The following is a 24,892-nucleotide window of genomic DNA, read 5'->3' on the forward strand; positions in this document are numbered from 1 at the left end:
AGTAAGAGTGCACTGCAAAAAGTCAGCTGCTACACTGGTATATTAGCACCAGTAAGTGCAAACTACCATGCGTCATCTTCAGCTTTCCATAGAATAGCTCCACCCCAGGACGCTGCAGAAGTTGTGCTGCACTGCAATTTACCATCCCGTGTCATGTTACTTCAATCAACCTTTTTTTGGGATGTGATTATTAAGCAGCCCTGGATGTTGCCAATACGTTATTGTGATCTGTTCTATGAACTATTAAAAATCCTATCAGCAATGATATTCAATTGTTACTTCAAATCAGAATGCAGAGCTGATCTGTTTTGTTTTCTTTAATTAATTGCTCTTGTACCAACCGCGCCCCCTACCCTGAGTGGTCAGCAGTATTCTGTTGGACGCTTGAAAATAGCTTGCTGAGCAGGATTTCACAGAAAAAACGGATGGTCAGCAAATGTCACCATGCTGACAGCAACACCTGGTTCTTGACCTTTGGGGTCTTCCTTCATTCCTTCAAGTACTCCTTCATCTATCTCATTACATGTACAGTTACATTACATGTACATACACCACATTAGGTGAGCTTACATGTACAAGTACATGTTCACATTAATGATTTTTTTATTTCATAGGCAACTGTATCATATTTCTATAAGTGTGGAAATAAACAATTTTAGTTCAGTAGTAGTTTTATTTTAATATATGTTTTAAATTTCCTTTTTTTATTTTAAACGTCAGTGCTACATATTTTACTTAATGTAGCCTCATAGACATGTACTATATATGTCAGGGAGTGGAATGTTTGTCTGTATATCTCAATCAGTGTAACTACACATCTTTATAACAACAGATAAAATTGATTTTGAATACCTTCACATAATTTTTTTATTACACCATGAAAGCTGTCAACAGTTTTTCCACAGAAAGTATTTTTGTCATATCAGTGTACAGGCCTTTACTCAAATGACATGATGTGGTATGGCAGAGGGCCCCTAAAAATGCAGAGGAAAGAGATATGAGTATGTCGTCTTTACTGGTTCCCAAGTTGGCTGCTGAGTGGTTCATTGTGCACACTAAATCAATCTTATGTTCTGATGTGACAATAAAATGAATAGAATTTTGCTTGTGGTAATCTGAAACATTGAATGATTGAACTATGAATGAACTATCTTTTGTGTATAATGAGTCCATTTTTAATATTATACTATGAAAAGTAATTGGAATTGCTATTTCTAAAACTAGAACATTCATCAACTTATAATTTATATTTACTTAGACACACAGTGCAAATGAATAACACTATTGTTTCCCAGTTTGGATGAGTTTTATTGATAAATACTGAAAATAGTAAAATAGAAAGTATTAGGGCATTTATACCTCAAGATGTAAAGAGAGTGCCAATGTAGTCAAAATTTTATTTTTACATAAAAACCCTTGTCCCATCTGCTCTGCCCTTTATGTGTATGTGGCATATATTCTTCAATACATGTGACATACAATGAACTTAAAAAAGCATCTTACTTTTACTTTCAGGGTGGATTTAAAACCACTCTTAAAAAAAGCCTCAAAACTCAGCAACTCAGCAGTATTGGTAACCGTATTAGGTATGTGAACTACTTTTAGCTTTGCTCTGTAGGCAGGTCAGTTTGGTATATAAGGATGACCAACAGATGCTGCAGAGTGTGTGGTGCAAGATCAGTTCAAGCTTGTGGTAAGCACATCTACACAGCTTCACACTGTTATAGTGTAGCCTTTTTTTTTCTATTTTTTACATACGTTTGTTAAAATATGCAATGTAAAAGTAAAACTATATGTATATACTCAGTGGTTTTAATCACAAACAGATGTTTATTTATTGTTTATTTATTGTTACATACCATCTGAGTACTATTGTAAATTTTGGTTGATTTGTTTTTTTGACTCTAATGATTTTTTTGTTTACAGGGTTGTGGACTACTATTCTTTACAAAAAAGGAAGCAAGGTATGTGTACTTTTTTTTACAGTTTTTCTTTATATATTATAAATTATAGTTTAACATATGCATAATATGTGGCTTTAACAGTTGTTTATCCAATTTAAGTCATTAAAAAAAGTGTTAGGTGTTAATATTAACAACAACCCAATGGACACATGCATTTTACATCCCTGTGGGGATAATCCACTCTGCTCTGTAACACTCCTAAAAATGTTTAGGTTAAGTGTAATTATGCAATGACTTGACAACTCTTGGCAAAGAAACTTCTCTTAATGACAAACTTCTAAAGTTGTCGTTTCATTTGATACACAGAAGTAAACCGCCACCATGAGCACGGACGCGGAGATGGCCATTTATGGCAAAGCTGCCATTTACCTCCGTAAGCCAGAGAAGGAAAGAATTGAGGCTCAAAACAAACCCTTTGATGCCAAGAGTGCCTGCTATGTGGTTGATGCCAAAGAACTGTACTTGAAGGCAACCATTATCAAAAAAGATGGTGGCAAAGTCACAGTCAAACTCCTGGAGGGTGAAGAGGTTGGTATCTTGATGTCAGACTCAAGTGAAGAATGCCTGATCAGTTCTCATTGTGACCAATGTGTTGTTGCAGGAGAGGACAGTCAAAGAAGATGATGTCTCTCCAATGAATCCTCCCAAGTTCGACAAAATTGAAGACATGGCCATGATGACCCACCTCAATGAAGCCTCTGTGCTGTACAATCTCAAAGAGCGTTATGCAGCATGGATGATCTACGTAAGAATCTGTCTTTTCAGGAAATTAAAACAATAGCTTAAGCTTAATATCTGAGGAAGAGGCATAATTTTGTCTATCTCTGTAATCTCTTTTAGACCTACTCTGGTTTGTTCTGTGCCACTGTGAACCCATACAAATGGCTTCCAGTGTACGACGCTGAGGTTGTAAGTGCCTACAGAGGCAAGAAGCGTATGGAGGCTCCACCCCATATCTTCTCCGTCTCTGACAATGCTTATCAGTTCATGCTTACTGGTACGTCCTTAACTTAAAAATGAACTATGTGTTAATATTAAGGGTTGGTGTTTGCAGAAGGAAAGTGACCTTATTTGCTTCTGATTTTAACAGATAGGGAGAACCAGTCTGTCTTGATCACGTAAGTAGTACACAGTAAACTGACTTGTTCAACATAATCTAATCACAATTAAATTCTTACAAGTCTATGTCTATACCCAGTGGAGAATCTGGTGCTGGAAAGACTGTGAACACCAAGCGTGTCATCCAGTACTTTGCCACAATCTCAGTTGGTGGTGACAAGAAGAAGGAATCATCAAAAATGCAGGTATGTTATGATGAAAAAGTGTCTAAAAATACAGATTTTACTTTCAGTAAGAAGTTCTTTCCTAACCTATTGTCTAAACCTGGATTATAGGGCTCCCTGGAGGATCAGATTATTGCAGCCAATCCCCTGCTGGAGGCTTATGGTAATGCCAAAACCGTGAGAAATGACAACTCTTCTCGTTTCGTAAGTATGAAGGGACTTCTGGTGTGTCAAATATGGCTCATATGGAAAGACCTTAACACTTTCTTTGTCCAAAACAGGGTAAATTCATCAGAATTCATTTCGGTACTACTGGCAAACTGGCTAGTGCTGATATTGAGACATGTAAGTGTCCAGTTTTTTTAATGGGAATCCATATCATTTAGTCTGAAGGGGGAAAGGTTTTAACTTAAAAACAATTTTGTCAGATCTGCTGGAGAAGTCTAGAGTGACATTCCAGCTTCCTGATGAGAGAGGCTACCACATCTTCTACCAAATGATGACAAACCACAAGCCTGAGCTGATTGGTAAATAAAATGGATTGATTGCACTGTTTTGCTATTTTTCTTAAACAATGTGCTGAACATTTCACTTTGTTTGGTTTGCAGAGGTTGCACTCATTACAACCAACCCATACGACTTCCCCATGTGCAGTATGGGTCAGATTACTGTGGCCAGCATTGATGACAAAGTTGAGCTGGAAGCCACCGATGTGAGTCATTTTTGTAATACAAGATTAATCATAGTGTGTGTGTTAAAAGAGTTACTGAACTGTTGTTTGCAAACCTTTTTATGAAGTGATTGTATGTTTCTGCTTTGAACATTCCTTGAACAGAATGCCATTGATATTCTGGGCTTCACTGGTGAGGAGAAGATGAGCATCTACAAGATGACTGGTGCTGTGCTTCACCATGGTAACATGAAGTTCAAGCAGAAGCAGCGTGAGGAGCAGGCTGAGCCTGATGGCACAGAGGGTGGGTACTTGGTCATTTATACCATGATGGACAGATACAGTAAAAGACTACACATACTAACTCTAAACTTTTGTTTTCAGATGCTGACAAGGTTGCTTACCTGTTGGGTCTGAACTCTGCTGACATGTTGAAGGCTCTGTGCTATCCCAGAGTGAAGGTCGGAAATGAGTATGTCACCAAGGGACAGACTGTACCTCAGGTAAACATGAGTTAACAATGTCAAATACCCTGTAATGTACAAACAGATATCTGATGTCAACTGCGGTAAATACACTTGAATTAAACATTAAACAAAAAGGTCCATGTCTTTGTCTTAGGTGCTGAATGCAGTGACTGCACTGGCCAAGTCTATCTATGAGAGGATGTTCTTGTGGATGGTTATCCGCATCAACCAGATGTTGGACACTAAGCAGCAGAGGAACTTCTTTATTGGTGTCCTGGACATTGCCGGCTTTGAAATCTTTGATGTAAGCTTTCTTCTCAACAATTCAGCATTGATACTTTGCATTACAGTAGTAATTTGCATTACTTCGTTTTGGTTGAGACCACTGATTATGATGGTGATTTGTCAATTCACAGTTCAACAGCATGGAGCAGCTGTGCATCAACTTCACCAATGAGAAACTGCAACAGTTCTTCAACCACCACATGTTTGTGCTGGAACAAGAGGAGTACAAGAAGGAGGGTATTATCTGGGAGTTCATTGACTTCGGTATGGACTTGGCTGCCTGCATTGAGCTGATTGAGAAGGTACACATCCTGTCCTTATTCGGCAAACTGTGATAGCTATTATGCTAGAATGAACTGACATTTCATAACATTTATTCCTGTCCTTCAAAAAAGCCCATGGGCATCTTCTCCATCCTTGAAGAGGAGTGCATGTTCCCCAAGGCCACTGACACATCCTTCAAGAACAAGCTGTATGACCAGCATCTTGGCAAAAATAGAGCCTTTGAGAAGCCAAAGCCTGCCAAGGGCAAGGCTGAGGCTCACTTCTCCCTGGTGCACTATGCTGGCACTGTGGACTACAACATTGCTGGTTGGCTGGACAAGAACAAGGACCCACTGAATGAGTCTGTTTTGCAGCTGTACCAGAAGTCATCAGTTAAACTGCTGGCTTTGTTGTATCCTCCGGCTGCTCCTGAGGGTATGATGCAATATTCAAACTATAATATACATTTGTATTCACAATGTTCTACATATTAGTCATTGTGTATGTGTTTGTGTCATATTTGTAAGACAAATTTCAAATTATTCTAAATACAGAGACTGGTAAGAAGGGAGGCAAGAAGAAGGGTGGCTCTATGCAGACTGTGTCCTCACAGTTCAGGGTAAGGTTTTAGAAATGCATGAATTGCCAGCAGATGTCGGATTCCACGTTTGTTACTTTGTATTGACTACGGGGTCTCTACTTCATACATACAGGAGAATTTGGGCAAGCTGATGACAAACTTGAGGAGCACCCATCCTCACTTTGTGCGTTGCCTGATTCCCAACGAGTCCAAAACTCCAGGTACATCAATGTAACATACTGTTGTACTGCTTGTGTGGGATGAAGTGAGTTAATGCTGCTAAAGGAACAAAACAGTGAATAACTATTTATTGACAGTAAAGACTGAAAAATCTCTGTTCTGCAGGTCTGATGGAGAACTTCCTGGTTATTCACCAGCTCAGGTGTAACGGTGTGCTGGAGGGTATCAGAATCTGCAGAAAGGGTTTCCCCAGCAGAATCCTGTATGGTGACTTCAAACAGAGGTATCAATTCAATACAAACTAGGGTTGGGCGATATTGGCAAAAAATTAATCACGATTAATTGTGGCATTTAGCCGATAACGATTAATTTGACGATTTAATGACAATTGCACTTACAAACCAGCCATGGAAATATGTATTGATAACAGATGCACAAACTGCTTCAAAGTAATAATGAAGCAAACGTTTAAAGTAACTTTGTGCTTCATATGTTCTTATCTTAAGTCACAGAGCAGTGCATGTCAGCATTAAAATTAAACAGGACAAATAAGTTCAGAAAAGTCACATCAGTGATTATTAAAGTTAAAAAAATGTGTCTGTGCAAATTAACCTGTGACTGAATATGTCCCACACTAGTGCATGTTTTCACTCAGACTGTAGAACAGCAGCAGAAAAAACATTACAAACAAACCGGACAATTCCACATTTAAATGTATGTCTGTGCAAATCAAGCTGCCTTACGTTCTTCCAGCGCTTAGTTTGGTCGTAGGGAGCACGATGACTAACGTATCGCGGATTCTCGGCTGAGTGGAATTCTTTCAATATCTGCTGGAGGAGACTTCGCTGTTGTAATGTTTCCTATCTTGCTGTGGAGTCCGTAAATAAAGATTGGAGTTCATTCCTTTGATCCGAGCAAAAGTCCAGTTACTATGACAACAACCAACGCTCCACGCTTCACCTAATGCATGTGGCGGCACTATATACAGCTGTAGCCGGCGTTGTGTCCTCGTTGTGCTTTCTTCGGCTTTCTTCGTGCTCCGGCTTATGATGACAGACATTGAACCTCTGTTAGGAACGTGCTGCTCCGCATCATTTAACTAAACACCGCTGTCTTCCGCCATGATTGTTATTGTGGGCTCACATGTGCGCGCTTGACGGTGATGGTGAGTACGTCTCACACAAAAATGCGTGATCATGACGAAACGCAACTAATCGCCGTAATCGATAAGTGGCAAATATTAATCGGTGACAGTTTTTCTGACGATTAATTGCACACGATACGATTTTGCACAAGCCTAATACAAACCTCATAATAACCTTTATCCTGGACATGAACTATAAAAGAAATGCTAACACTAACCATTTGTTCTCTCATAAAAGATACAAGGTGCTGAATGCCAGTGTCATTCCTGAGGGCCAATTTATTGACAACAAGAAGGCTGCTGAGAAGCTGCTTGGATCCATTGATGTTGATCATGATCAGTACAGATTTGGTCACACTAAGGTAAGAACCCTCACTAATGTCTGGTTTGTCCTGATGTGCATTGCATATTAGGTAAAGTATTGACTCATTCACCTCGGGTTTTAAGTTATTGTAATCTTTGCACTGTTTGTTTAGGTGTTCTTCAAAGCTGGTCTGCTGGGTACCCTTGAGGAGATGAGAGATGAAAAGCTGGCAGCTCTGGTCACCATGACTCAGGCTCTCTGCCGTGGTTACCTTATGAGAAAGGAGTTTGTCAAGATGACAGAAAGGAGGCATGTTTAAAATTGTAACCACACAGTATTAAGCATAAAGAATAACAGTGCCTACAACAGAAACTTCTTGTCTGCAGGGATGCCATCTTCACCATCCAGTACAATGTCCGCTCATTCATGAATGTCAAACACTGGCCATGGATGAAGGTGTACTACAAGATCAAGCCTCTGCTGAAGAGCGCTGAAACTGAGAAGGAGCTGGCCCAGATGAAGGAGAACTATGAGAAGATGCAGACAGATCTGACTGCAGCCTTGGCCAAAAAGAAGGAACTGGAGGAGAAGATGGTGTCTCTTCTGCAGGAGAAGAATGATCTGCAGCTCCAAGTTGCATCTGTAAGTACATCTTAATAGATGTTGTATTTTTCATAATGTGTCCCTAAACTATTTACTAATGTCCTTTCTCAAATGTCAACTAGGAATCAGAGAATCTGTCAGATGCTGAGGAGAGATGTGAGGGACTCATCAAGAGCAAGATTCAACTGGAGGCCAAACTCAAGGAGACAACTGAGAGACTGGAGGATGAAGAAGAAATCAATGCTGAGCTTACTGCCAAGAAGAGAAAGCTGGAGGATGAATGCTCTGAGCTCAAGAAGGATATTGATGACCTGGAACTTACCTTGGCCAAAGTGGAGAAGGAGAAACATGCCACTGAAAACAAGGTTTTATATACAGTATCTAGCTGACTAAATAGTACAGAAATTATTGAGAGTTATGCTATAACATCTTTCTTGCAATTGTAGGTGAAGAACCTGACTGAGGAGATGGCCTCTCAGGATGAGAGTATTGCTAAGCTGACCAAGGAGAAGAAGGCCCTTCAGGAGGCTCATCAGCAGACTCTTGATGACCTGCAGGCTGAGGAGGACAAAGTCAACACACTGACCAAGGCCAAGACCAAGCTTGAGCAGCAAGTTGATGACGTAAGTGAAAAAATCAGTTGGATTTCTAAAACAAGATTCATTTGATCATAACTAACCTCTATCAATGTGCAGCTTGAGGGTTCTCTGGAGCAAGAGAAGAAGCTTCGCATGGACCTGGAGAGAGCAAAGAGGAAGCTGGAGGGTGACTTGAAACTGGCTCAGGAATCCATCATGGATCTTGAGAATGACAAGCAGCAGTCTGATGAGAAACTCAAAAAGTAACAACATTTTTTTCTATTTCAAGACAACCATCATGGTATATAGCAAAGATAAACTCTTTTGATTCGTTGTATTATTTCCACAGGAAAGACTTTGAAATCAGTCAGCTGCTGAGCAAGATTGAGGATGAGCAGTCAATGGGTGCCCAGCTTCAGAAGAAGATCAAGGAGCTTCAGGTGACTGATCCATTGTGCTGCATTTCCACATGTCGCTTACTGTGTAATTTAAATGGAAAAGTTTACTAAAAGACAACATATCCACCTCCAAAAGGCCCGCATTGAGGAACTGGAGGAGGAGATTGAGGCTGAGCGTGCTGCTCGTGCCAAGGTTGAGAAGCAGAGGGCTGACCTGTCCAGGGAACTTGAGGAGATCAGTGAGAGGCTGGAGGAGGCCGGCGGTGCAACTGCTGCTCAGATTGAGATGAACAAGAAGCGTGAGGCTGAGTTCCAGAAGCTCCGTCGTGACCTTGAGGAGGCTACCCTGCAGCATGAAGCCACTGCTGCTGCTCTTCGTAAGAAGCAGGCTGACAGTGTCGCTGAGCTGGGAGAGCAGATCGACAACCTGCAGCGTGTCAAGCAGAAGCTTGAGAAGGAGAAGAGTGAATACAAGATGGAGATTGATGACCTCTCTAGCAACATGGAGGCTGTTGCTAAGGCCAAGGTACATGATACATTAAAATGGATTTTAATACCTAGAGACTAATTCCTTTGAATAAATTGTTACTTAGGTTGTGGTTGCTCTTTTCCTCATTAGGGAAATCTTGAAAAGATGTGCCGTACTCTTGAGGACCAACTTAGCGAACTGAAGACCAAGAATGATGAAAATATCCGTCAGATCAACGACCTGGGTGCACAGAAAGCCCGTCTCCTGACAGAAAATGGTAAGCACAGACAACATTTGACGTCCAATGTACAGTGTGAACAAGACTTTCACTGTATGAACAAAAATCTAATCCTTGATCACCATTTTTACACAAGGTGAGTTTGGCCGCCAAATTGAAGAGAAGGAAGCCCTGGTCTCCCAGCTGACCAGAGGCAAACAGGCCTTCACTCAGCAGATTGAGGAGCTGAAGAGACAGATTGAAGAGGAGGTTAAGGTACGAAACATTTAAGTTAGTGTGTGGATTGATGTTATTTGATTGAGATTTTAGAATTTTGTGCCCTCAATTTTGTTATGTCCTACACTAGGCCAAGAATGCCCTTGCCCATGGACTCCAATCTGCCCGCCATGACTGCGATCTGCTGAGGGAGCAGTTTGAGGAGGAGCAGGAGGCCAAGGCTGAGCTTCAGCGTGGAATGTCCAAGGCCAACAGTGAGGTGGCTCAGTGGAGAACAAAATATGAGACTGATGCTATCCAGAGAACTGAGGAGCTTGAGGAAGCCAAGTGAGTAACACTCAGTTTAAGTTTCCGAAGAGTAGAATCAGCATAGCGTACCTTACATAAGTGATTTTGCTAATACATACATTTAAACTGTCATGTCATTTTGTGTTTCATGAGGACACATATTCTTAACAAAATCTCACATCTATTAAAGGAAAAAGTTGGCCCAGCGCCTTCAGGAGGCTGAGGAACAGATTGAGGCTGTCAATTCCAAGTGTGCTTCCCTGGAGAAGACCAAGCAGAGACTCCAGAGTGAAGTGGAGGACCTCATGATTGATGTGGAGAGAGCCAACGGACTGGCTGCCAACCTTGACAAGAAGCAGAGGAACTTTGACAAGGTAACAGGCTCAACTTTTGGTGACAAAGGACTTAACCTACATAATTGTTTTTTTAGATACTCAGATATAAAATTTGTGTTACTCAGGTGTTGGCAGAGTGGAAGCAGAAGTATGAGGAGGGTCAGGCAGAGCTCGAGGGAGCTCAGAAGGAGGCTCGTTCTCTCAGCACTGAACTGTTCAAGATGAAGAACTCCTATGAAGAAGCCCTGGATCAGCTGGAGACCATGAAGCGTGAAAACAAGAACCTTCAACGTGAGTTCCAAATAGATTAAGTCAGTGTATTGCATAATCAGTATTTTGAATCAATACAAGGACTAAATAATATCAAACATGTCTCTGCAGAGGAGATCTCAGATCTGACTGAACAGATTGGTGAGACTGGCAAGAGCATCCATGAGCTGGAGAAGGCCAAGAAGCAGGTGGAGACAGAGAAGTCTGAGATCCAGACTGCTCTTGAGGAGGCTGAGGTAAATCCCTGTCTGAAGAAATCTTCTGAAAAAAAACTGTTCCACTCTCCAAAATCAATATATATTATGGTAGAGAGAACATTCTGTGTTTTTTGATGACAGGGAACTCTGGAGCATGAGGAGTCTAAGATCCTGCGTGTTCAGCTGGAGCTTAACCAGATTAAGGGTGAGGTGGACAGGAAGCTGGCAGAGAAAGATGAAGAGATGGAGCAGATCAAGAGAAACAGCCAGAGGGTGATTGACTCCATGCAGAGCACTCTGGATTCTGAGGTCAGGAGCAGGAACGATGCCCTGAGAATCAAGAAGAAGATGGAGGGAGATCTGAATGAGATGGAGGTTCAGCTTAGCCATGCCAATCGCCAGGCTGCTGAGTCCCAGAAACAGCTGAGGAACGTGCAGGCACAGCTGAAGGTATTGTTTAAACACTGTGTTGTTGTTTGAGGCTTCACTGCAGTTTCACATTGTGATATCAATGTGTTGTCAATTTTTGTTTTGTTCTCCAGGATGCACAGCTACATCTTGATGATGCTGTCAGAGCCCAGGACGACCTCAAGGAACAGGCTGCCATGGTGGACCGCAGGAATGGCCTCATGGTGGCTGAAATTGAAGAGCTCAGAGCTGCTCTGGAACAGACAGAGAGGAGCCGCAAGATCGCTGAGCAGGAGCTGGTGGATGCCAGTGAGCGTGTTGGACTTTTGCACTCTCAGGTAAACCTTACTCAACAAAGTCACAAATCTAACTATTTACACTTTTATGTCAGACAAGAGAAATAAAATAATTTTAAATCTTTTAGAACACAAGCCTTCTGAACACCAAGAAGAAGCTTGAGTCTGACCTGGTTCAGGTCCAGAGTGAAGTGGATGACACTGTTCAGGAGGCTAGGAATGCAGAAGAGAAGGCCAAGAAGGCCATCACTGATGTAAGTTTAAATCTTGTTGTTTTACTATTCATGTTTACAATAAACTGTAATTGTTAACTGAAATGTTATTTTTCCAGGCTGCTATGATGGCTGAGGAGCTGAAGAAGGAGCAGGACACTAGTGCTCACCTGGAGAGGATGAAGAAGAACCTTGAGGTTGCTGTTAAAGATCTGCAGCATCGTCTGGATGAGGCTGAGAACCTGGCCATGAAGGGTGGCAAGAAGCAGCTCCAGAAGCTTGAGTCTAGGGTAAAATAATTACTATAGGATTTCTGCAAAATGTTAAGATTTTTCCACATGGGTCTTATGGTTGTACAAACTTTCTTTCTTTCCTTTCTGAAGGTGCGTGAGCTGGAGGCAGAGGTTGAGAATGAGCAGAGACGTGGTGCAGATGCCGTTAAGGGTGTCCGCAAATATGAGAGGAGAGTAAAGGAGCTCACCTATCAGGTACAGCCGCATGAACACTTAACATATATAGTACAGACATATACTGTATAATGTTACATTATATATTATATATATTATTATATGTTATATGTCTCACTATGCAATCCTTTATTACAGACTGAGGAGGACAAGAAAAACGTCACCAGACTGCAGGATCTGGTTGACAAGCTGCAGCTGAAGGTGAAGGCATACAAAAGGCAGGCTGAGGAAGCTGTAAGTAAAAACATACATCTTCAAAAGAGGTTTTCTGGACAGAGCAGTCAACTTTTGGTTATTAAACATTTAAATTTCTGTGGCATTGCAGGAGGAGCAAGCCAATGTTCATCTGTCCAAGTGCAGGAAGATCCAGCATGAGCTGGAGGAAGCTGAGGAGCGTGCTGACATTGCAGAGTCCCAGGTCAACAAGCTGAGAGCGAAGAGCCGCGACTCTGGCAAGGTAATGTATTTACAGGAGATGCAATATATTTACCCTACTATTTCTAGTAATTGTATACCCTATAAAATGCAATGATCAAAAATAACCTTTACCACAAGCTAATTAATGTAATTGAACCAAACTAATACAAAGCATTTTTCTTTTGCAGGGAAAGGAAGCTGAGTAAACTACTCTGAGTGCTTTAATGTATGGAATCATATAATATGATGTACTACATGTGTTGAAACAATAAAGTTGTGGCTCTTACATTGCTATGTGTATAGGTTCATTTTTTAATCTTATATGTAATACAGTAACCCCACCCATTGCAAGTTGGTATTATGAATATGAAAAAGTCATCACAGGAATGATTGATCAGAAATGCAACAGTTGTGTTTTAGATTTCCTGACCACACACATTAGCATAAAGTAAATGCACATTAAATGTGTATTCAAAATCAACAACAACAAAAACATGTATAAATAAAAATCTTTTTTTTATTCTACTAATAACAATGTACTGTCTTTAGGGAATGTTAATATAATGTCAAAAGTACTGAGTGTTTACCACTTCCTTTGGCCTGTGACATTTTTAATATATATATTGCTCAACAACAGGATAAGGTTGACATTCAAAGAGCAGTAGTCTGCCTATGCCAAAAATGGACCTGAAGCTGTTTGCAGAGTCAGTTAAAGTGTTAATAGCTTGACATATGAGTGCGAATGCCAATGACATATCCTTTACACTTAATCGCAAGTAATTACTATAGTGCTGTTATTCATTTTTCCTAATCTATTTGTTGTGAACTCAACAACTCATCAATTGCATTGCTCATATTAATACATGAATTAAGTATTTTTTTCAATAAGTGTTAATTACACCAATGAGACAATCAGTCGAACTCAGCTGAGTATCATGAATACAGCTATACATATAGCTTCAATAACCACCAGCTGTCACCCTAACCATATTTGGCATGTGTCCCATTTTTAACTCCTGCTTTGTAAACACATTCTTGCAAGGATTCTAGTTTAGGTCTATGAGTGTAGGTTGTGTTTGTGGTGAAATTATTTATTTAATATGCTTTAATTAAGCAAAGTAGTCCAAATATAAAGCACTCTAGAACAATACTCGTATAGAATTTACAAACTTTTTATATTTACATTTTTCCACCACAATGACTAAGAGATATGTACAACTATTTTTTACACATTGTAGAATTCTGTCATATCAAGTAAATATTCCTATTATGTCGTTTTTAGCATAATGTAAAAGGCATATTAAAAATATATCCAGAACTTTAAATATGGTGCTACAAATACAGTGCTTTGCTGCTCTATTTTATCTTAAAGAGAACTTCATTTACATTAACTAAAGATAATGTTTCTATAAACGCACAAATAATCTTCCACTAGTGCAGTCAGTCAACAGGTGGAAGACATTGAGGATCTAAGGGATGCTCTGAAATAGTCTGGGGGAGGGTGCAAAATGTTTGAGCAGCTGGCAACACAGATAACTATGATAGGCTGCTGAATGACTGGAAGCTTGATTAGTGTGTGCACATAAAAGAGTTTGTGTTCCACGAATGTATTTCTTGCCTATGCATGTTTTTGGAAAGCACATAAAAGTTGACAAAACACCTTACATTGTCATGAGAATATTTTTAAGGCTATTTCTGTGTATATAAAGAGATATTGATTTTATAAATTACTAACATATTTTGCAAGAATTTTTAAATTATATTATTATATATTTAAAAAAGAAAATTATTCAACTAATGAAAAAAACTCCTTTTTTTTATTAAAGTAAATGATTTTTCAACCATTCCTGGAATTAATAGATGCGTTCTCTTAATGCCACTCCCTCCACATTTGGTGGGTATTCCATATTTAACTTCTGCTGAGTAAGCTGCTTGAGTTCAATATAAGCCGGTACAGGCGAGCAGAGAAGTGTGCATGGTAGAAGACCATTGAAGACTCCTGCTTGTGGTAGGGTAATCTTAAATCTGCTTGGAAGATCATTCATTAGTTCTAAAAAGTTACCTCTGTAATTGCTAACGTGTTCCATTATTTCAACAGGATTGTGTAATACAACTGACTTCTGACGTACACAGGATCAGGTACTTCTATGTGTTATGTGAAGCATTATTTAAATTAGGAAATATTTTTTGATCTAAATGTGAAAAACTTATGTGATGTTACTTTTACATATTCTATCTAGTCAAATTTAAGATTAAATAGCTCTGTTGTTTAGTTAGTTGAGCACAAAATGGTTAAAACATTTCACTCAGACATATGTTTTTTACTACCACACTGAAGTAAACCGGCACCATGAGCACAGACGCGGAGATGGCCATTTATGGCAAAGCTGCCGTTTACCTCCGTAAGCCAGAGAAGGAAAGAATTGAGGCTCAAAACAAACCCTTTGATGCCAAGAGTGCCTGCTATGTGGCTGATGCCAAAGAACTGTACTTGAAGGCAACTATCATCAAGAAAGATGGTGGCAAAGTCACAGTCAAACTCCTGGAGGGTGAAGAGGTTGGTATCTTGATGTCAGACTCAAGTGAAGAATGCCTGATCAGTTCTCATTGTGACCAATGTGTTGTTGCAGGAGAGGACAGTCAAAGAAGATGACGTCTCTCCAATGAATCCTCCCAAGTTCGACAAAATTGAGGACATGGCCATGATGACCCACCTCAATGAAGCCTCTGTGCTGTACAATCTCAAAGAGCGTTATGCAGCATGGATGATCTACGTAAGAATCAGTCTTTTCAGAAAATTAAAATAATAGCTTAAGCTTAATATCTGAGCGAGAGGCATAATTTTGTCTATCTCTGTAATCTCTTTTAGACCTACTCTGGTTTGTTCTGTGCCACTGTGAACCCATACAAATGGCTTCCAGTGTACGATGCTGAGGTTGTAAGTGCCTACAGAGGCAAGAAGCGTATGGAGGCTCCACCCCATATCTTCTCCGTCTCTGACAACGCTTATCAGTTCATGCTTACTGGTACGTCCTTAACTTAAAAATGAACTATGTGTTAATATTAAGGGTTGGTGTTTGCAGAAGGAAAGTGACCTTATTTGCTTCTGATTTTAACAGATAGGGAGAACCAGTCTGTCTTGATCACGTAAGTAGTACACTTGTTGACTTGTTCAACATAATCTAATATCACAATCAAATTCTTACAAGTCTATGTCTATACCCAGTGGAGAATCTGGTGCTGGAAAGACTGTGAACACCAAGCGTGTCATCCAGTACTTTGCCACAATCTCAGTTGGTGGTGACAAGAAGAAGGAATCAAAAATGCAGGTATGTTATGATGAAAAAGTGTCTAAAAATACAGATTTTACTTTCAGTAAGAAGTTCTTTCCTAACCTATTGTCTAAACCTGGATTATAGGGCTCCCTGGAGGATCAGATTATTGCAGCCAATCCCCTGCTGGAGGCTTATGGTAATGCCAAAACCGTGAGAAATGATAACTCTTCTCGTTTCGTAAGTATGAAGGTACTTCTGTGTGTGTCAAATATGGCTCATATGGAAAGACTTTAACACTTTCTTTGTCCAAAACAGGGTAAATTCATCAGAATTCATTTCGGTACTACTGGCAAACTGGCTAGTGCTGATATTGAGACATGTAAGTGTCCAGTTTTTTAATGGGAATCCATATCATTCAATCTGAAGGGGGGAAAGCTTTTGACTTACAAAAAATTTTGTCAGATCTGCTGGAGAAGTCTAGAGTGACATTCCAGCTTCCTGATGAGAGAGGCTACCACATCTTCTACCAAATGATGACAAACCACAAGCCTGAGCTGATTGGTAAATAAAATGGATTGATTGCACTGTTTTGCTATTTTTCTTAAACAATGTGCTGAACATTTTACTTTGATTGGTTTGCAGAGATGTCACTCATTACAACCAACCCATATGACTTCCCCATGTGCAGTATGGGTCAGATTACTGTGGCCAGCATTGATGACAAAGTTGAGCTGGAAGCCACCGATGTGAGTCATTTTTGTAATACAAGATTAATCATAGTGTGTGTGTTAAAAGAGTTTCTGAACTGTTGTTTGCAAACCTTTTTATGAAGTGATGGTATTTTTCTGCTTTGAACATTCCTTGAACAGAATGCCATTGATATTCTGGGCTTCACTGGTGAGGAGAAGATGAGCATCTACAAGATGACTGGTGCTGTGCTTCACCACGGTAACATGAAGTTCAAGCAGAAGCAGCGTGAGGAGCAGGCTGAGCCTGATGGCACAGAGGGTGGGTACTTGGTCATTTATACCATGATGGACGGATACAGTAAAAGACTACACATACTAACTCTAAACTTTTGTTTTCAGATGCTGACAAGGTTGCTTACCTGTTGGGTCTGAACTCTGCCGACATGTTGAAGGCTCTGTGCTATCCCAGAGTGAAGGTCGGAAATGAGTATGTCACCAAGGGACAGACTGTACCTCAGGTAAACATGAGTTAACAATGTCAATGTCCCTGTAATGTACAAACAGATAACTGATGTGAATTGTGGTAAATACACTTAAATTAAACATTAAACAAAAAGGTCCATGTCTTTGTCTTAGGTGCTGAATGCAGTGACTGCACTGGCCAAGTCTATCTATGAGAGGATGTTCTTGTGGATGGTTATCCGTATCAACCAGATGTTGGACACTAAGCAGCAGAGGAACTTCTTTATTGGTGTCCTGGACATTGCCGGCTTTGAAATCTTTGATGTAAGCTTTCTTCTCAACAATTCAGCATTGATACTTTGCATTTCAGTAGTAATTTGCATTACTTCGTTTTAGTTGAGACCAGTGATTATGATGGTGATTTGTCAATTCACAGTTCAACAGCATGGAGCAGCTGTGCATCAACTTCACCAATGAGAAACTGCAACAGTTCTTCAACCACCACATGTTTGTGCTGGAACAAGAGGAGTACAAGAAGGAGGGTATTATCTGGGAGTTCATTGACTTCGGTATGGACTTGGCTGCCTGCATTGAGCTGATTGAGAAGGTACACATCCTGTCCTTATTCGGCAAACTGTGATAGCTATTATGCTAGAATGAACTGACATTTCATAACATTTATTCCTGTCCTTCAAAAAAGCCCATGGGCATCTTCTCCATCCTTGAAGAGGAGTGCATGTTCCCCAAGGCCACTGACACATCCTTCAAGAACAAGCTGTATGACCAGCATCTTGGCAAAACTAAAGCCTTTGAGAAGCCAAAGCCTGCCAAGGGCAAGGCTGAGGCTCACTTCTCCCTGGTGCACTATGCCGGCACTGTGGACTACAACATCTCTGGCTGGCTGGACAAGAACAAGGACCCACTGAATGAGTCTGTTGTGCAGCTGTACCAGAAGTCATCAGTTAAACTGCTGTCTTTGTTGTATCCTCCAGCTGCTCCTGAGGGTATGATGCATTCAAACTATATCATACATTTGTATCCACAATGTTCTACATATTAGTCATTGTGTATGTGTTTGTGTCACATTTCTAAGACAAATTTCAAATTATTAAATACAGAGGCTGGTAAGAAGGGAGGCAAGAAGAAGGGTGGTTCTATGCAGACTGTGTCCTCACAGTTCAGGGTAAGGTTTTAGAAATGCATGAATTGCCAGCAAATGCTGAATTCCACATTTGTTACTTTGTATTGACTATGGGGTCTCTACTTTATACCTACAGGAGAATTTGGGCAAGCTGATGACAAACTTGAGGAGCACCCATCCTCACTTTGTGCGTTGCCTGATTCCGAACGAGTCCAAGACTCCAGGTACATCAATGTAACATACTGTTGTACTACTTGTGTGGGCAGGATTGAGTTAATGCTTCTAAAGAAACAAAACAGTGAACGTATGTATCGACAGTAAAGACTGAAAAATCTCTGTTCTGCAGGTCTGATGGAGAACTTCCTGGTTATCCACCAGCTCAGGTGTAACGGTGTGCTGGAGGGTATCAGAATCTGCAGAAAGGGTTTCCCCAGCAGAATCCTGTATGGTGACTTCAAACAGAGGTATCAATTCAATACAAACCTCATAATAACCTTTATCATGAATTTTAAAACAAATGCTAACACCAACCATTTGTTCTCTCAAAAAAGATACAAGGTGCTGAATGCCAGTGTCATTCCTGAGGGCCAGTTTATTGACAACAAGAAAGCTGCTGAGAAGCTGCTTGGATCCATTGATGTTGACCATGATCAGTACAGATTTGGTCACACCAAGGTAAGAACTCCCACTAATGTCTGGCTTGTCCCAATGCTCATTGTATATGATGTCAAGTATTGATTCATTCACCGAGGTTTGAAGGTATTTTAATCTTTGCACCTTGTGTTCAGGTGTTCTTCAAGGCTGGTCTGCTGGGTACCCTTGAGGAGATGAGAGATGAAAAGCTGGCATCTCTGGTCACCATGACTCAGGCTCTCTGTCGTGGTTACCTTATGAGAAAGGAGTTTGTCAAGATGACAGAAAGGAGGCATGTTTAAAATTGTAACCACACAGTATTAAGCATAAAGAATAACAGTGCCTACAACAGAAACTTCTTGTCTGCAGGGAGGCCATCTTCACCATCCAGTACAATGTCCGCTCATTCATGAATGTCAAACACTGGCCATGGATGAAGGTGTACTACAAGATCAAGCCTCTGCTGAAGAGCGCTGAAACTGAGAAGGAGCTGGCCCAGATGAAGGAGAACTATGAGAAGATGCAGACTGATCTGGCTGCAGCCTTGGCCAAAAAGAAGGAACTGGAGGAGAAGATGGTGTCTCTTCTGCAGGAGAAGAATGATCTGCAGCTCCAAGTTGCATCTGTAAGTACATCTAATGTTGTATCTAATGTTTTTTTAGATGTATTTTTTTGTACCCTAAAATAATTATTAATTTACTAATGTCCTTTCTCAAATGTCAACTAGGAATCAGAGAATCTGTCAGATGCTGAGGAGAGATGTGAGGGACTTATCAAGAGCAAGATTCAGCTGGAGGCCAAACTCAAGGAGACAACTGAGAGACTGGAGGATGAAGAAGAAATCAATGCTGAGCTTACTGCCAAGAAGAGAAAGCTGGAGGATGAATGCTCTGAGCTCAAGAAGGATATTGATGACCTGGAACTTACCTTGGCCAAAGTGGAGAAGGAGAAACACGCCACTGAAAACAAGGTTTAATATACAGTATATATATAGTATAGTATGTATAGTATATATAGTATGTATAGTACTAGCTGATTAAATAGTACATACATTATTGAGAGTTATGCTATAACATCTTTCTTGCAATTGTAGGTGAAGAACCTGACTGAGGAGATGGCCTCTCAGGATGAGAGTATTGCTAAGCTGACCAAGGAGAAGAAGGCCCTTCAGGAGGCTCATCAGCAGACTCTTGATGACCTGCAGGCTGAGGAGGACAAAGTCAACACGCTGACCAAGGCCAAGACCAAGCTTGAGCAGCAAGTTGATGATGTAAGTGAAAAAATCAGTTGGATTTCTAAAACAAGATTAATTTGATAATGACTAACCTTTGTCAATGTGCAGCTTGAGGGTTCTCTGGAGCAAGAAAAGAAGCTTCGCATGGACCTGGAGAGAGCAAAGAGGAAGCTGGAGGGTGACTTGAAACTGGCTCAGGAATCCATCATGGATCTTGAGAATGACAAGCAGCAGTCTGAGGAGAAAATCAAGAAGTAACAACATTTTTTTCCATTTCAAGACAACCATCATGGTATATAGCATAGATAAACTCTTTTGATGCGTTGTATTATTTCCACAGGAAAGACTTTGAAATCAGTCAGCTGCTGAGCAAGATTGAGGATGAGCAGTCAATGGGTGCCCAGCTTCAGAAGAAGATCAAGGAGCTTCAGGTGACTGATCCATTATGCTGCATTTCCACACGTTGCTTACTGTACAATTTAAATGGAAAAGTTTACTAAAAGACAACATATCCACCTCCAAAAGGCCCGCATTGAGGAACTGGAGGAGGAGATTGAGGCTGAACGTGCTGCTCGTGCCAAGGTTGAGAAGCAGAGGGCTGACCTGTCCAGGGAACTTGAGGAGATCAGTGAGAGGCTGGAGGAGGCTGGCGGTGCAACTGCTGCTCAGATTGAGATGAACAAGAAGCGTGAGGCTGAGTTCCAGAAGCTCCGTCGTGACCTTGAGGAGGCTACCCTGCAGCATGAAGCCACTGCTGCTGCTCTTCGTAAGAAGCAGGCTGACAGCGTCGCTGAGCTGGGAGAGCAGATCGACAACCTGCAGCGCGTCAAGCAGAAGCTTGAGAAGGAGAAGAGTGAATACAAGATGGAGATTGATGACCTCTCTAGCAACATGGAGGCTGTTGCTAAGGCCAAGGTACATTTAACTGGATTTTAATACCTAGAGACTAATTCCTTTAAATAAATTGTTACTGATGGTTGCTGGTTGCTCTTTTCCTCATTAGGGAAATCTTGAAAAGATGTGCCGTACTCTTGAGGACCAACTTAGCGAACTGAAGACCAAGAATGATGAAAATATCCGTCAGATCAACGACCTGGGTGCACAGAAAGCCCGTCTCCTGACAGAAAATGGTACGCACAGACAACATTTGACATCCAATGTACAGTGTGAACAAGACTTTCACTGTATGAACAAAAATCTAATCCTTGATCACCATTTTTACACAAGGTGAGTTTGGCCGCCAAATTGAAGAGAAGGAAGCCCTGGTCTCCCAGCTGACCAGAGGCAAACAGGCCTTCACTCAGCAGATTGAGGAGCTGAAGAGACAGATTGAAGAGGAGGTTAAGGTATGAAACATTTAAGTTAGTGTGTGGATTGATGTTATTTGATTGAGATTTTAGAATTATGCACACTCAATTTTGTTATATGTCCTACACTAGGCCAAGAATGCCCTTGCCCATGGACTCCAATCTGCCCGCCATGACTGCGATCTGCTGAGGGAGCAGTTTGAGGAGGAGCAGGAGGCCAAGGCTGAGCTTCAGCGTGGAATGTCCAAGGCCAACAGTGAGGTGGCTCAGTGGAGAACAAAATATGAGACTGATGCTATCCAGAGAACTGAGGAGCTTGAGGAAGCCAAGTGAGTAACACTCAGTTTAGAGAACTAAAGAAGAGAACTATAGAAGTAGAATCAGCACATCGTACCTTACACACGTATTTTTGCTAATACATAAATTTAAACAATTGTGTCATTTTGTCTTTCATGAGGACTTATATATTCTTATATAAAATACATATTCTTAACAAAATCTCACATCTATTAAAGGAAAAAGTTGGCCCAGCGCCTTCAGGAGGCTGAGGAACAGATTGAGGCTGTCAATTCCAAGTGTGCTTCCCTGGAGAAGACCAAGCAGAGACTCCAGAGTGAAGTGGAGGACCTCATGATTGATGTGGAGAGAGCCAACGGACTGGCTGCCAACCTTGACAAGAAGCAGAGGAACTTTGACAAGGTAACAGGCTCAACTTTTGGTGACAAAGGACTTAACCTACATAATTGTTTTTTTAGATACTCAGATATAAAATTTGTGTTACTCAGGTGTTGGCAGAGTGGAAGCAGAAGTATGAGGAGGGTCAGGCAGAGCTTGAGGGAGCTCAGAAGGAGGCTCGTTCTCTCAGCACTGAACTGTTCAAGATGAAGAACTCCTATGAAGAAGCCCTGGATCAGCTGGAGACAATGAAGCGTGAAAACAAGAACCTTCAACGTGAGTTCCAAATAGATTAAGTCAGTGTATTGCATAATCAGTACTTTGAATCAATACAAGGACTAAATAATATCAAACATGTCTCTGCAGAGGAGATCTCAGATCTGACTGAACAGATTGGTGAGACTGGCAAGAGCATCCATGAGCTGGAGAAGGCCAAGAAGCAGGTGGAGACAGAGAAGTCTGAGATCCAGACTGCTCTTGAGGAGGCTGAGGTAAATTCCTGTCTGAAGAAATCTTCTGAAAAAAAAAATCCACACAAAGCACAAAGATCAATATATATGATGGCAGAAAGAACATCTGTTTTTTGATGACATTAGGGAACTCTGGAGCATGAGGAGTCTAAGATCCTGCGTGTTCAGCTGGAGCTTAACCAGATTAAGGGTGAGGTGGACCGGAAGCTGGCAGAGAAAGATGAAGAGATGGAGCAGATCAAGAGAAACAGCCAGAGGGTGATTGACTCCATGCAAGGCACTCTGGATTCAGAGGTCAGGAGCAGGAACGATGCCCTGAGAATCAAGAAGAAGATGGAGGGAGATCTGAATGAGATGGAGGTTCAGCTTAGCCATGCCAATCGCCAAGCTGCTGAGTCCCAGAAACAGCTGAGGAATGTGCAGGCACAGCTGAAGGTATTTTTTAAACACTGTGTTGTTGTTTGAGACTTTACTGCATTTTCACATTATGATATCAATGTGACTTTTATTTTTGTTTTGTTCTCCAGGATGCACAGCTGCACCTTGATGATGCTGTCAGAGCCCAGGATGACCTCAAGGAACAGGCTGCCATGGTGGACCGCAGGAATGGCCTCATGGTGGCTGAAATTGAAGAGCTCAGAGCTGCTCTGGAACAGACAGAGAGGAGCCGCAAGATCGCTGAGCAGGAGCTGGTGGATGCCAGTGAGCGTGTTGGACTTTTGCACTCTCAGGTAAACCTTACTCCACAAACTCACAAATCTAACTATTTACACTTTTATGTCAGACAAGAGAAATAAAACCATTTTTAATCTTTTAGAACACAAGCCTTCTGAACACCAAGAAGAAGCTTGAGGCTGACCTGGTTCAGGTCCAGAGTGAAGTGGATGACACTGTTCAGGAGGCTAGGAATGCAGAAGAGAAGGCCAAGAAGGCCATCACTGATGTAAGTTTAAATCTTGTTGTTTTACTATTCATGTTTACAATAAACTGTAATTGTTAACTTAAATGTTATTTTTTTCTAGGCTGCTATGATGGCTGAGGAGCTGAAGAAGGAGCAGGACACTAGTGCTCACCTGGAGAGGATGAAGAAAAACCTTGAGGTTGCTGTTAAGGATCTGCAGCATCGCCTGGATGAGGCTGAGAACCTGGCCATGAAGGGTGGCAAGAAGCAGCTCCAGAAGCTTGAGTCTAGGGTAAAATAATTACCTTAGGATTTCTGCAAAATGTTAAGACTTTTCCACATGGGTCTTACTGTTGTATAAACTTTCTGTCTTTTCTTTCTGAAGGTGCGTGAGCTAGAGACAGAGATTGAGAATGAGCAGAGACGTGGTGCAGATGCCGTTAAGGGTGTCCGCAAATATGAGAGGAGAGTGAAGGAGCTCACCTATCAGGTACAACCACATGAACACTTAACATATATAGTTCAAGCATATCTTATTACATTATATCATATACTATCTCACCATGCAAAAATATATTACAGACTGAGGAGGACAAGAAAAACATTGTCAGGCTGCAGGACCTGGTTGACAAGCTGCAGCTGAAGGTGAAGGCATACAAGAGGCAGGCTGAGGAAGCTGTGAGTAAAAACATACATCTTTAAAAGAGGTTTTTTGGACAGAGCAGGCAACTTTTAGTGATTAAACATTTTAAATTTCTGTGTCATTGCAGGAGGAGCAAGCCAATGTTCACCTGTCCAAGTGCAGGAAGATCCAGCATGAGCTGGAGGAAGCTGAGGAGCGTGCTGACATTGCAGAGTCCCAGGTCAACAAGCTGAGAGCAAAGAGCCGTGACTCTGGCAAGGTAAATATGTTTATATGTCATCATTATTGCCATTCACTTGACACAACAGACATGTATAAAGTGCTCACTGTGTATTTTGCTATCCTTTTCTTACAGGGAAAAGAAGCTGAATAAAGCACTCCATCTGATGGTCTTTTTTAGTCATACAATATGATATGAAAGATACCACAATAAATTATTTTTGAATTAATTTACCATGTCTGTTATTTTTATTCTATTACATGACTCCATTTTAATCTACCCCATCCACTGTTGATAGGAAATATTGCATTTGTGGTTCACACAAATATAGAACCGGTAACATTCATTGAGTTTCAGGAGGTCCCTTACTCGATACTTATACTGCCATCTTGTGTGTATGATTTTAATAACTGTTCTGAGGACTACAAAGTGTGTACGAGTTGCATTATGAAATAATATTAAGGCAATAGTTCTTCTATAAAGTAGAGAGTAAAGGACCATTTAATTCTGTTTCTATGGTGGCTTTGTCTAAAACAATGCACTCCCTATAACTATAAAATAACAATTTGAACAACTGAGATCAGATCTTATTCTAGAGGGCGCTGCTGAGCCATGTGGCCATGCCCACATATGAGGATGAGGTGATATGAAAACGTGCACAGGGGCTGATGTCATGATAGAGTAAGAGACAGGTAGGATTAAAATCTCA

The 24,892-nt window shown here is 40.9% G+C and overlaps 2 protein-coding genes across 3 annotated transcripts; both read left to right on the forward strand.

Annotated features, from left to right (window-relative positions):
• Positions 1-1,621: 1,621 nt before the first annotated feature.
• LOC114437804 (myosin heavy chain, fast skeletal muscle-like) lies at positions 1,622-12,648 on the forward strand. Its single transcript, XM_028408738.1, has 40 exons — positions 1,622-1,693; positions 1,927-1,964; positions 2,271-2,492; positions 2,566-2,709; positions 2,805-2,961; positions 3,055-3,082; positions 3,163-3,268; positions 3,359-3,451; positions 3,529-3,592; positions 3,676-3,774; positions 3,856-3,959; positions 4,083-4,221; positions 4,302-4,420; positions 4,539-4,688; positions 4,801-4,971; positions 5,065-5,368; positions 5,488-5,552; positions 5,647-5,734; positions 5,859-5,976; positions 7,076-7,199; positions 7,314-7,450; positions 7,528-7,783; positions 7,867-8,109; positions 8,191-8,367; positions 8,440-8,585; positions 8,672-8,762; positions 8,857-9,246; positions 9,340-9,466; positions 9,564-9,682; positions 9,774-9,970; positions 10,122-10,305; positions 10,392-10,557; positions 10,648-10,772; positions 10,875-11,183; positions 11,276-11,479; positions 11,566-11,691; positions 11,769-11,939; positions 12,033-12,137; positions 12,255-12,350; positions 12,442-12,648. Exons 3-40 carry the CDS (start codon positions 2,286-2,288, stop codon positions 12,646-12,648), a joined length of 5,856 nt encoding a protein of 1,951 aa, XP_028264539.1. The 5' UTR covers positions 1,622-1,693; positions 1,927-1,964; positions 2,271-2,285.
• A 1,865-nt stretch (positions 12,649-14,513) lies between these two features.
• LOC114437882 (myosin heavy chain, fast skeletal muscle-like) lies at positions 14,514-24,412 on the forward strand. Of its 2 annotated transcripts, none has more exons than XM_028408817.1 (41): positions 14,514-14,541; positions 14,632-14,672; positions 14,872-15,090; positions 15,164-15,307; positions 15,403-15,559; positions 15,653-15,680; positions 15,760-15,862; positions 15,953-16,045; positions 16,124-16,187; positions 16,271-16,369; positions 16,451-16,554; positions 16,678-16,816; positions 16,897-17,015; positions 17,134-17,283; positions 17,396-17,566; positions 17,660-17,963; positions 18,078-18,142; positions 18,237-18,324; positions 18,447-18,564; positions 18,652-18,775; positions 18,889-19,029; positions 19,107-19,358; positions 19,461-19,703; positions 19,827-20,003; positions 20,076-20,221; positions 20,308-20,398; positions 20,493-20,882; positions 20,971-21,097; positions 21,195-21,313; positions 21,407-21,603; positions 21,790-21,973; positions 22,060-22,225; positions 22,316-22,440; positions 22,546-22,854; positions 22,947-23,150; positions 23,237-23,362; positions 23,442-23,612; positions 23,706-23,810; positions 23,903-23,998; positions 24,091-24,222; positions 24,319-24,412. In XM_028408817.1, exons 3-41 carry the CDS (start codon positions 14,884-14,886, stop codon positions 24,334-24,336), a joined length of 5,796 nt encoding a protein of 1,931 aa, XP_028264618.1. In that variant the 5' UTR covers positions 14,514-14,541; positions 14,632-14,672; positions 14,872-14,883; the 3' UTR covers positions 24,337-24,412. The 2 variants fall into 2 exon arrangements, with proteins under 2 accessions (XP_028264618.1, XP_028264617.1); XM_028408816.1 differs by having other exon boundaries at positions 18,889-19,025; positions 19,103-19,358; positions 24,319-24,336.
• The last annotated feature ends 480 nt before the right edge of the window (positions 24,413-24,892 follow it).

Source organism: Parambassis ranga, chromosome 6 (genome assembly GCF_900634625.1).
Source record: "Parambassis ranga chromosome 6, fParRan2.1, whole genome shotgun sequence".
Classification (NCBI taxonomy): Eukaryota; Metazoa; Chordata; class Actinopteri; family Ambassidae; genus Parambassis; species Parambassis ranga.

What these genes read in the sequence shown, in the direction of transcription:
- LOC114437804 (XM_028408738.1), top strand. Translation starts at nt 2,286, where the DNA reads ATGAGCACGGACGCGGAGATGGCCATTTATGGCAAAGCTGCCATTTAC. An exon ending in AGGAATCATCAAAAATGCAG is followed by an intron (nt 3,269 to 3,358) that starts GTATGTTATGAT and finishes CCTGGATTATAG; the next exon opens with GGCTCCCTGGAGGATCAGAT. An exon ending in CCGTCTCCTGACAGAAAATG is followed by an intron (nt 9,467 to 9,563) that starts GTAAGCACAGAC and finishes TTTTTACACAAG; the next exon opens with GTGAGTTTGGCCGCCAAATT.
- LOC114437882 (XM_028408817.1), top strand. Translation starts at nt 14,884, where the DNA reads ATGAGCACAGACGCGGAGATGGCCATTTATGGCAAAGCTGCCGTTTAC. An exon ending in AACACGCCACTGAAAACAAG is followed by an intron (nt 19,704 to 19,826) that starts GTTTAATATACA and finishes TTGCAATTGTAG; the next exon opens with GTGAAGAACCTGACTGAGGA. An exon ending in CCGTCTCCTGACAGAAAATG is followed by an intron (nt 21,098 to 21,194) that starts GTACGCACAGAC and finishes TTTTTACACAAG; the next exon opens with GTGAGTTTGGCCGCCAAATT.